General features: G+C 47.1%; 1 protein-coding gene across 1 annotated transcript; it reads right to left on the bottom strand.

Moving 5' to 3' along the window:
• Nucleotides 1-5,730: 5,730 nt before the first annotated feature.
• On the bottom strand, nt 5,731-6,850 carry Atoh1 (atonal bHLH transcription factor 1). Its single transcript, XM_008844622.1, has one exon. It carries the CDS (start codon nt 6,848-6,850, stop codon nt 5,798-5,800), a length of 1,053 nt encoding a protein of 350 aa, XP_008842844.1. The 3' UTR covers nt 5,731-5,797.
• Nucleotides 6,851-11,978: the final 5,128 nt, after the last annotated feature.

Genomic DNA, 11,978 nt, shown 5'->3' on the forward strand with positions numbered 1-11,978 from the left:
CCAGGTCAGCTAGGGCCCCATGTTTTCAGATCTGTCCTAGATACCAAGAATTGGGCCTGCAGTGTCAGGTGGGGCCCTGGGAATTCTGGTCCAGCTGAATGCTAGCCCCTCCCTCAGCTAAGAAGTCCCAGCTCCAAGAGTCGTAGGGGCAGGAATAAGAGGGTTCTGGAGGAATGTTTCTACAGACAGCAAACAAGAAGCAGGCACCCCTAAACAGCAAAGGCATGGGCTGGCTCCCCAGACAGCAGCTCAGACCAGCTCTGTGACTTGTAAAGCAGCTGGCCTCCTGCACTTCATCTGATCTCTTGACTCTCCAGTCAGAGCTATAGCTCTTAAAGTGATGCCATAATTTTTCTGGTTAGTGTCTCACTTTTCATTCCCATAGAGGAACCTCTGGGTTGAGAATGGGGTGGAGGCACATATGAACTTGTAGAATGGCCCTGCCGCCCTGGAGATTTGGCAGCAAAAGCCATAAATGGCAAAGTTGAGGGCACCCTGGGATGAAGAAGGGACCTAAAAAAGTCTTTGTACTGAACCCTCACTCTTCAGGACGTGGGCTGACGTATGAAAGGCAGTATCTATGGGTGAAGTTTTCTCCATTCCGGTTTACATTCTGAGGATTGCGACAGTACAGAAAATAGCAGACTGAGGAAATCCGGCCGTGGGCTAGGAAGGAGATTGCTGGACAGACGTTCAGCACGAGCTCTGGTCCAGGCAGTGGCATGGCTGGAGCCCTGCTCTGTGCGCGTTCCTTCCCGGTCCTTGCTGCTTCACTGCTTCAGGTGCCTTAGGCCGGCTCACCCCCGCCTCCATCCCCTCCCCTCGGTGCTGCTCCGCTTTGGCTTTGCGAGCTGCTTTTCTTGCCTGGCCGGTTGCCGGGAGGTGCAGTGGGCAGTGGCGGCTCCCGCTGCGCAGCTGGGGACTAGAGGGGCCCGGCGAGTGCGGGGGGGCGGCGAGAGGCTCTGGCTTCTGTAAGCTGTGTCGGTGGGGGGCCGAGGAAGGCTGTCTAGGAGGAGGAGGCCGAGGTTGAGGAGGCCAGGGAGGGTGATGATGGTGTTAAATGTGGCCGCGCAGCTCCCCGGGGAGCGGCCTGAAAGGGCGTGCGCTCACCAGCTGACAGCGCGTGCTCCGCTCCAGACGCTCCGCACCGTGGCCAGGAGTCTCTGCCAGCCCCTCTATTGTCAACCGCTCTCTAATTAAGAAACATTCACATTATGGCAAACTACCCCCACGCTTCTTGGTTCCTGTCCTTTCCTTTATCTTCCTGTGACTTCTCTCCTCCCCTGCCTCTCCCTTGAGTCCCCAGGGTCCGGAGGACTTAACCCATTCTCCACTCACTTTTTTTCTCCACTCACTCCGCCTTTTCCAGCTAGGAGCCAAAAAAGGAGGGTGTCGTCCTGCTTGGGCTCTGCTATGCCTAGGGGTTAGGGTAGATTTAAAAAACTCATGGCTTTATTTTAGCCCCCCCCCTCCCCTGTCTTCTCTGGAAAAGAACGGGAGACATTTCAGCTTTTACCTGTCCTTGTCTATTCATCCTTGCCCTTTGCTCTCTTACTAACAAGTGCAGATTTTCCCAAACTGCAGTTGACGAGCCCAGATAGTGTCCGGCAAGTGGTTCTGTTGCTCACACTTTCCAGGTCTCACCCGGGTTTGTAGCAGAAAGATGAACTGGGTAATCTTTTTCTTGAACTTTTTAATTAGCAGGGCGCGCGCGCGCGTGCGTGAGTGTGCGTGCGTGCGTGTGTGTGTGTGTGTGTGTGTGTGTGTGTGTTTGAATGAATGAATGATATGCTTTGGTAAAATACCATATTCTAGGCTCAGCTTTAAGTCTCTAAAATCAAAATCAACAGAAAGGGCTCATGAGAGAGTTGATCTTACACGCTGCTTCAGACAAGGACGTTAGAGCCCTTTCTGGTAGACCCCCAGTTAGCAATGTTCCATTAAGAACGTGTTAAACTTGCCTGTTGCCAAAAATAATCCTCCTTCAGCTCTCCGTGAAATCAAATAAGTTTTCAAAAGTGTGGCGAGCCAAAACCCTCCATAAATAAAAATGATGATTGGCTGGGGGTAAAAACAGACTATAAAGCAAGCTGTTTAAAGTATAGAAAAGTCTGGAAAGGACCAGCAGCATGCGAAAGACTAACCCGATTTATCTATCTTCATTACTTTAAGAAACGCTACTTCTTTGTTTGTTTGGGTGATATTAAGCATGCTTAACTTGCACACATAGTTGATGCCTTTGCCAGTATCTTAGATACTTGGATCTGACTTTGGAAGGTAGAAGCTAATTGCTAATAATGGAGAGAAAAGAACCAGTCAGCATGGCAGGAGTGGTCTGGCATATGGGGAATGAGCGCTCAGAAATACTCAATATTCAAGTTTCCAAAATATTAATGAGATTATAGCAACCTGCAGCTATGTGTTACAGCTTGTTAATGGAGTGTAAGAGAGTGAGCTGCCAGACATTTGTTATGCAAACTTCATTGCAGAACTTGGATGTGGATCTCTTTCAAAGAAATGCCAGAAAGAAAGAAAACGAAGAAAAGAGGTTAAAGTTCTCATTTGAACTTGAGAACTCAATTTGCCACAAAATGGTGTGAAATTTTGTTCATGTTTGAGGACGTAGAAGAACTTTTTTTTTGATTTTCAATCACTGTCATATAGGATTTACAGTTTAATATTCTGTTATGACACGTTTTCTTCTGAGAAGAAACAAACAGGACTTCCTTACAGGAAGATAGGGCACTCTGTTTTGTACAAGTAGCACTAACAGTTAAGGCTTCAAACTCTGCTGTTTGTGGCAGTAACATTCCATCTGAACCTTGGACAGATGTAGCTCCCAACTATGCATTACGTTGGAGAGAAGGAAAAAAAAGTGTGATTCCCTTACTTGATGACCAGGAACACAAAGATCTAGTAATAGATATTCATACTTTCTGGTTGGGTGATTTGGGGAAAAATTAGGAGCAGCAATTTCCTCATTTATAAAAGCTGAGAAGAAAGATGCTCCCAATCCCTTTCCATTTTCTCAAAGTCCATAAAAAGGAGTAGTTTTGATAAATTCTTTTTTCTTATTGGTTGATACAGTGTGCATACATGTTTTCATAATAATTGTTTTCTTTAAAACAGATGCACACACATGCACACACGCACACAAAATTTCTTCTTCCCCATGTGGTTCTCTTTTGTATACTCCTAGCAGGGAAAAAGAATTCTAGGTCTTCTTTGCTCTCTCTCCCTCTACACATGTACCGAAACATACTGAGCCAAAGTACTATGAAAATACACAAGAGTCGGTGCTCTTACCCTGCAAGGTTGTTGTCTGTCCTTATCTGGTTTGCTTATTAAGAATGAAATGGAAATGTGTTGGAAGCAATTGCTTGATTTATTCAGCAGTCAAAAGATTCTTGATGCTTATCTTAGTGGGGGCAAAAGGTTATCTAAGAGACTGGTGCATTGTTTCTGCCCCTGGAAAGTGTCACCAGCCTGTGGCTCTTGGCTCCTAGAGAGCAGGCTGACAGAGCAGTCCAGTTTCCCTGGATAGACTTCAGCTGAAAGTCATGGGTATCCAAGCAGTCAATAGACTGTTCCTGTTCCCACTTCTAGAACAGAAGAGAGCCTCTTACCGAGGTGCTGAGAGAGTAGGATATCAGAGCCAGAAAACTAACCTCTCCTCACTTTGGGAGTGGGGTGTCCCTTAATTTGTTTTCTTAGTGAAGACAGTAAATTTGCTTACAGCCTGCCCTTTAAATTCAGGGATGTTTATCTGGCAGAAAGTCACAGAAGCTTTTGTTTGATGAAGACTGCTAGTCCTAAATTTGGCAACCAAATGCATTTAAAAAAATGCTTTCTACTCTTTCTTCACCCTCTATAAACTTTTCTAAGATCTCCTCTGATCCGGGGACCCAGAACAACTTTCCCTTCATGTGGACTTCATGAGAGTGACAGAGTCTTTACATTTCTTCAGTTGATTTTAGAATGCGCTTGACTATTTGCAGGGGAAATAAAGGCAAATATCAGCTTCTGTATTGGAGAAGTGGAGTTTGAAAAGAAAAACTTGAGTGGAGGTCAGCGATTTCCTAGAGTCACAAACAGGCTTCTAGTCATTGAATCAGTGATCATTTATCCCTCTTTTCCCTCAAGTTCTTTTCCATTGTCTTTTTTCCTTCTTGGTAACCTCTGTCCCACTGGAGGGAGGAGAGAGGGAGAGAGGAAGAGAGGAGAGAGGAGAGAGGAGAGAGGGAGACAGGGAGAGAGGAGAGAGGGAGACAAGAAAGAGGGAGAACAGGGAGAGAGGAGAGAGGGAGACAAGGAGAGAGGGAGACAGGGAGAGAGGAGAGAGGGAGACAGGGAGAGAGCAGAGAGGAGAGAGGTAAAGAGGGAGAGGGAGAGAGGGAGAAGAGGGGAGAGGGGAGGGAGGGAGGGAGAGAGAGAAAGAGAGAGATTGTACTGTGAATTCCAAATTTTTCAGTTTTGTGAGGGAGAATAACTCCAATGATGCTGCCCTACTAATGACAAGATCCCAGGTGGCTAGAAACACCCACTTCCCTTAGAGGGATCCTTGATTTTAGAAGACCAAAAAAAACAAAACAAAAAAAAAGATCCTCATGGCTCAAGAGGCAAACCATGCTGCAAATTTGGGAAAAGCTTTATCTCTTATTGATATGAGTGCTTTCCTATGAATCATGTCTATTTCTTGAAAGCATTAGGTTTGCAACTTTCTTCGAAACTCCCCAATCACAAATTAGCATATGAATATTTGAATCTTTCAGGTCACTTACAAATGATTTTTAAGGGTTTTCTGGAATGGAATACTTGACAAATAAAAGGTATTTTTCAAGTTTATTTTATCATTTGCAAAAGGACTTACATAAAACCATGGCAACCGGCATTGCTAAATCAAAATAAAATGATCTCGAGTAGAAAATGTAAAAAAAAAAAAAAAAAAAATGAATCGAGACATGTAGAAATGGTCCCAAACACTCAATAATAAATAAGTTTTCTAACATTAACAAAGCAAAATAAATTTGACCAAATGTCTTTGACACTACTACATGTTTTTCTAATTTTCGTTTTTATAAACAAATATTTGCAAAGAGCTAAAAATTGTAAGTGGCTGTGTTTAAAATAAACGGCAGGTCTGCGGTTGGCAGTTGAGTTTCTGTGGAGCTGCCTCAGCCTCAGCAGCAGCAGCAGCAACAGCAGCAGCTGATAAAGTGCGTGCGCCAAGTTTCCTACACATCGCCAAGGTTCATGGGGTCAGACTCTGTACAGAGTCTTATCGCCCCCTCGTTTCTAACAATTCAGTAATCAGTATTCAGTTTGAAAGCGCTGGCTGAGGTTCTTAATGCGTTTGGGGAAACTTCGGAAGACTTGAGAGTGCGCACAACACACAGGGACCTACGCCCAGGGCATAAAACAAATTAAACCAAACCAGCGACAAAGAAGATGTGGTATTTTTAGCAGCGTATTGGCAGCACGGACTAAAAAAGGATGTCGCGTATAGGTACATATAATCACACCGCGTCTACATAGCGAGGAAGCAGAGGGTGGGAGGAAAGGCAAGACTTGAACAGGGAGTTTTCGTCCTACAATACGGAACACAAGAAGTTTGGAACAGTGGCGGCATTTGCAACCATCAAATGTAGCTGCCTTCTGAAGTCAAGTTGTTGCTAAACAAGACCATTGACCCTCTCAGAGCAAACATTAAAGGGTGCAGGGACGTTTACCGCGCGGTTTTCCGCGCTCTGGGAAGGGGATGTCGGTTTGTTTCAGTTTTCAGGGCGCTGTCGCCTTCCTAACTTGCCTCATCCGAGTCACTGTAATGGGAGTGCGGGGAAAACTCTCCATCGCTTCTGTGGGACCTGGGAGACGTCTTGCTGTTTTCTTCCGGCATAGGTTGCAGGATGCTCCCCGGCAGCGAAGGCGACAGATTCTTCTGCGCCATCATCGCCGTTAGGGCGCTGTCCTCGAAAGTTGGGAAGTGCAAAGCGTCCAGCGGCACCGAGTAACCTCCCGTGGAGGCCGGGGCCGAGAAGCGGGTCCGACAGGCTGCGGGTGCGGCGGGGCGCGGGCCCCCTCCGGAGGCCGGCTGCGCCCCAGGCGCAGCCGCGGCACCCGCGCCCCCTTCGTAGGAGGCGGCGGTGCGAAGGTGGTGGTGGTCACTTTTGCAGGAGGCCGGCGGCGGAGGCGGCTGCTCTGCACCACTGGGCGTTTGCAGCAGCTCCGACAGGGCGTTGATGTAGATCTGGGCCATCTGCAGGGTCTCGTATTTGGACAGCTTCTTGTCGTTGTTGAACGAGGGGATAACGTTGCGCAGCTGGTCGAAGGCGTGGTTCAGCCCGTGCATCCTGCGCCGCTCCCTGGCGTTGGCTGCCAGCCGCCGCTGCTTCTGCACCCCATTCACCTGCTTGCTGGACGGGGCTCGCTGGCGGCTGCAGCCCAGCTCGTCTGCCGCCATCCCGCCCTTCAGCTTGCACAGCTGTTCGCGCACTTTCACCTGCCCCGGGCTCTTGGTGAGACCTCCGCTGTTCCTCCTTACCAGCTCGTCCTGGCCGTCCGCCTCGTCCCGGGGCGCCGCGGCGTCGGAAGCACCCAGCTCGGGAGAGTGCAGCAGATACTGGGCGGCGCGTGCGGTGCACAGGCCCTGCAAAGTGGGAGTGAGCCAGGCGCGTGGGTCGGTACTGTCCAGGAGGGACAGCTCGGCCGGGTACACCGGATGCTCTCTGGCCTGCAGGGTTGCAGGTGGCTGTGGAGGCAGCTGCGGGAGGTGAGGCGGCTGAGGATGGCGATGGTGGTCCCCCAACACCTTCGCCTCAGCCCACTCTTCCGCGTGCAGCAGGCGGGACATCTTGCTGCCAGCTGGGATGAGCAGCGTTAGAGGAGGTGCTGGCCACCCAGCTCAACCAAAGAACGCCAAACCCAAACCCAAAGCCTCTCCGGGCTCTCTTCTGCAATGTCTTATTTTTTTGTCTCCTCCTCAACCCTCCCCCACTCACTCGGGGATCACACACCGGGTCGCGTGCACTGAAGCTTCTCCGGTTGCTGAAGGCGCTGCGCCCCTTTAAAAAGCGGCACGCGCCAGTGTGTCTTCCCCCGCACGCCTCCCAGCCCCCCCCTTGCGCCGGTCGCGTGTCTGAGCAGCCAATGGAGGGCGCGGGCAGGCGCGTGCGAGGAGCCAATCAAAGACTTTTTATACCCGGAGAAAAGTTCCAGAGTGCTGAGGACTCAAGCGCCCGCTCAGGACTTTTTTTTCCCTTTGCCCTCTTTTAAATTCGTGAAATTCACACGTCAATTGCGGGGTTGTAATTCGACTCCAGAGGGTGTCACCGACCCGGCGTCAGAGGTGCGGGAGCTGGTGCCGAGTGGGTCCCCTAGGCAGCCCGAACCTAACCTGGGAGGCTTGGAAGGGCACGGTGGTAGGCTGTTCCTGGTTCGGCTGAATGTGCCTGGCGCCTGCTCAGCACATAGAACCCAGAGAAGCCCACCTGCCCTGGCTGAGATTCGTCCTAGCCAGGAAAACACGTATAGTCCCTTATACACGGTGTGATACACATACATGTGGCTGTGCACAAAGCTCTCACTATTTGTAAGTTCACTGCCCTGTAACTATTAAAAGACGTCTTACTGAAAATCAGAATAAAAGGGGCGAAACACATTCGTGTCTGGGAGATATTTCTTAATTTTACTGTTTTTGTCCCTCTCGGCCCAGATCTTCGCTTCTTTATGTGATCTTTTTGGATGTAAAGTAAAAGTGCAGTATAGTTATGACGCACCAAAATCCAGAGCCCCAGCCCTCTCGGAGCCGGTTGGTTCCCCAGCGCCCTGCGATCAGTTAGGGTCATATTCTGCAGAATATGAGAAGGGGAGGAGGACAAAGCTAGGGCTGAGATACTGTGCAGGATCAAGCAGTTTCAACACTCACAGGGTAGACTTGGCTGAATTCAGAGCCAAGGGCAGGCACTCAAATTAGTTCCAAAGGTGCTTGCTTTCCCTGTGATTCTGGGCACTTTGAAAACACTGCTCCTTTCTGTCCTGGGAGCCCTTGCTTTCCTCCTGCGCGTGGCTTCTGGCGCAAACGCCAAGAAACCACAGCCTAACCCACCTGTCCCGCTCTGTTTAGTTAGGGTGTGTACTCCCCTTATAAACTGGGGAACGCTCCCCACCCACCATATTAACCCCAGCCTAGTGTTTCACCGCAAGGAGCCAATCAGATGCTGTCTGACCCTGGCACGCCCGGGCTTGCGCACCCCAGCTCCTCCCGGCACTCTCTGGCACCTGCCCTGGGGTACCGGAGTGGGTGGCAACCAGTGGTGGTTGGAGCTTCAACAGCTTTCGAGTTTCAAAGCGGCAGCTATCCTGGGAGGACTTGTCTACTGGCAGATGGTTCCGGCAGCGAACTCCCAGGAACTTGTCTTTGTAGGGTCCAGTGGTGCTGAAAACGCTCTCGCTGGTGTTGAGCCTTAAGGACTTGATGGAACCTGCCATCTGGAACTCAGTACACAGAAGAATTTCTGCGCCTTGAGTGAGAGTGCATAACTCTCAAAAAGATAAAAGAATGGAACACAGTACAAGTTATGATAATCCATCAGTCTTCACCTGTTTCTCCAACGTTCTCTGTTTCCTTGTCCAGTCCCTGGCCTCTAGACCTTGGCAACCAGAGAGGTCAGAGGAGCAGATTATGTGAGAGTTGAGGCTCTGCTGAAATAGAAATATTAACTAGAAACAGGCAAAACTAGAACCTAATTGAAAACTATTGATGACAATAAAGAGAAAACATAACCTTTTTCTTGGGAGGGGGGCAGGAAATTCTCCATCGTGTTCCCCCGAGAGTGGCCCAAATACTGTTGAAATCAACCAATGATTCTCTTAGAACAAGTAGCACTACCCCATGAAATGCACAACCTCAAGCATTGTAGCTACGGGGTGGGTGGGGCAACTTTCAGAAAGGCCTTTAGTTATGTTTTGTGCCTGGGTGGCAGAGTCAGCAGCCCCAGCTTGGGAGGGTGGGTCACCCCACTTGCATTTGGTTCCCCATGCAGTGGCTTCCTGTGTCAGCCGAAAGCTACTCTAGGAATTTTTCCTCAAGGTGTAGGCTGTTCAAATTTTCCCTGGACCTGTGTCATCCAGGCGTTTTATTTGTGCTTTAAATTTGATCACACAACTGCAAAACACTCATTTTCCTTTATGCTTAGACAGTTTTAAGGGTGAAAATCAAATATTTGCAGAATATTTTTTAGGTTATAGTTTCCAATTCATAAACTTTAGTACAAATTCTTTCTTAAAGCAAATCTCAATTTGTTAAAAAATATTTTATTTATAATTTTAATTTTATGTGTATGAATGTTATGCCAGCTTTGGATCCCCTGGACCATGTGGGTGCTGGGATTCAAACCCAGGTCATCTGCAAGAACAGTCAGTGTTCTTAACCACTGAGCCATCTCTCCAGCCCTGCAAATCTCAATTTTTATGTGAGTAATGAGTAATGAAAGGGACTATATGCGTATTTTCTTTAATTTATGACAAAATACATTTCTTTTGCCCCTAACGGGGATCGAATTTTCCTCCTTTTCCTTTCATCTTCTCACCCATTAGGTGAGGAAACTTGGTATCTGCGATGGAGTGAGGGACACAGAACCCTGTGCACTGGATTGGAGGTTGGATAAGGGAGCAGAGTAACCCTAAGGAAGGCTGTGGAATGGGATTGAGAGTGAATCCTCATGGGCACTGATGGAGCAACAGCAGCTCAAGCTGAGGGCTTCTCTGGGTGGCCAGCCAGATTAGCTACATGCAGAAAGATTGGTGGAAAAAATAAGTACTTGAGGAAAATGCTGAAGGCTTCTCACTATCAGAGATGCAGTTAAAATATGGAATTAGAGGGATCTGTTTTGTTGGCTTAAAATTAGAGATTTTCATACAAATTTTTAGTTTTGAATACATATGAATAAATGACACAGGAATAAATATAAATATAAGTACGACATGTGTATACCTGGTATGTATATTGTTATAGTGTTTTTACTCTCAGACCCCTGACAGTAAGTATAGGTAATTCCTCAGATTTGAAGTTTCCAAATAGGAGCCAAGCTTTCTGAGACAGGAAACCCCTCCCCCGACCACAGCATCTAAAATATCTTACTTATAAGGAAGTGCTCAAAGAACAATGGAGGCATGTCAGAGGATCACAGACACCTGCTTGAAACAGCTTCCAGCAACATGCTGAACAATTTCAATAACAGAATAAGTAAGGATAATGATAAATTACCTACCATTTGGAAAAGGGATCAACAAAATATTAATATTAGCAGAATAACTGAATTCATCAGAAATTTGATAAATACTACTTACAAAATAATTATTAATTTCAAAGGAAAGTAGAGTGATCCTATCATAAAGGATTCTGATGTCACCTTGATCGTGTGATCAAAACTTACATTGCCAGCAATGGACAAAATGAAGTTATGTGGCATTTGTCAGGATGCAGTGACTCTGGGATGCCTATCTTGAATCCAATCAAGAGAAAACATCAATCTAACCCAAACTGAGGTACATTCTACTGAAAGACGAGCTTATAGTCATTGAAAGTGCCAGGATTATAAAAGGCAAATGATCTCAGCAGCTGTTCCGGCTAGCAGAGGATAGGGCAATTGATAACGTGTCTGAGGCCTGATTCTAAGCTGGGTCTTTCTATATAGAGAACATTGATGGAAAATTTGACAAACTTGCCAGAGAAATGCACGATAAAAATTAGTTTCCTGTTTCTGATGGTTGTGTTGTGGTTCCTTAAGAAAATGCCCTCCTTTTAAAGGAATATTTGCTATACTGTTCAGGGGTATTCATGAGACAAGTTATTTTAATGGTTTTGTAAAAGTTTCTTTACACTGTATTGCAAGTTTTCTCTAAGTTTGAGATTGTATCTAAATAAGGAGTAAATAAACAAACCAAACAAATCCATGAATGGATTTAGCTTTCTCCTGTCTTGTCAAGTTCAGGACCCCCTGCCTTCACAATGGTGTGCCCCACAATGGGCTAGATATTCTTACATTAATTAACAATCAAGACAATCTCCCACAGACATGCCCTACCCAACCTGACAAAGGCAACTATTCAGTTAGTACCTTTTCCCAGGTGATTCTAAGTTGTAGCAAGTTGACATTGAGAACTAACCACTATGCCCACTGAGTTGAAGTTTCTCTCTAATTATTTCTGAAACTGTAATTTTTTTCTCTGCCTAGTCACAGCAAAGTATGTTTCCAATGGGTTTATGAATTCTCAGATAAAAATGAATGTTCCAATAAAAAAAAAAAAAAACAACACTAAGAACATCTCAAGATGTGCCAAAAATTGAGTATTAAATCAAAATGCATTCTACTACAGGTTATTTTAAATAAGACTTCCCAGGAGCTGGAGAGATGGCTTGGTGGTTAAGAACACTCGCTGCTCTTGTAGAGGACCAGAGTTCAGCTCCCAGCACCTACACTGTGGTTAACAACTATCCGAAACTCCAGTTTTAGGGGAACTGATGCCCTCTTTTGACCGCTCTGGGAATTGCATGCACATGGTACAATTGTGTGCATGCAGGCAAAACACTGATACACATGCAGTAAAAATAGATAAATAGACTCCCAATCTCAGACCTCTTGGGGTAAGTCCATAGCGCAGCCCTCTGTGCTTTGACTCCCCAAGCCACATTCACCCTACCATTTCCCCCGCTGTTCTCTAATCCTAGTTTGGGCCCTGCACCATTCCTAGTCTTGGGGCCCCAGACACCTGGGGAACCAATACTGCTTCCTGATCCTTTTCACCCAGAACAACTTAGTGCCTTTCTTGGGCCCCAGGAGGACTGCTTCTGGATCTGGCCCCACCCTCACCTCTCTCTGCTTCCCAGGACCTTCACCACCGGCTAACTCTCCTAGCCTGCACTCCTATCCTCAGGCCTCTTGGGGTAAGTCTATAGCACAGCCCTCCGCGCCTTGACT

Source organism: Nannospalax galili, unplaced genomic scaffold, assembly GCF_000622305.1.
Source record: "Nannospalax galili isolate Female #2095 unplaced genomic scaffold, S.galili_v1.0 scaffold441, whole genome shotgun sequence".
Lineage (NCBI taxonomy): Eukaryota > Metazoa > Chordata > Mammalia > Rodentia > Spalacidae > Nannospalax > Nannospalax galili.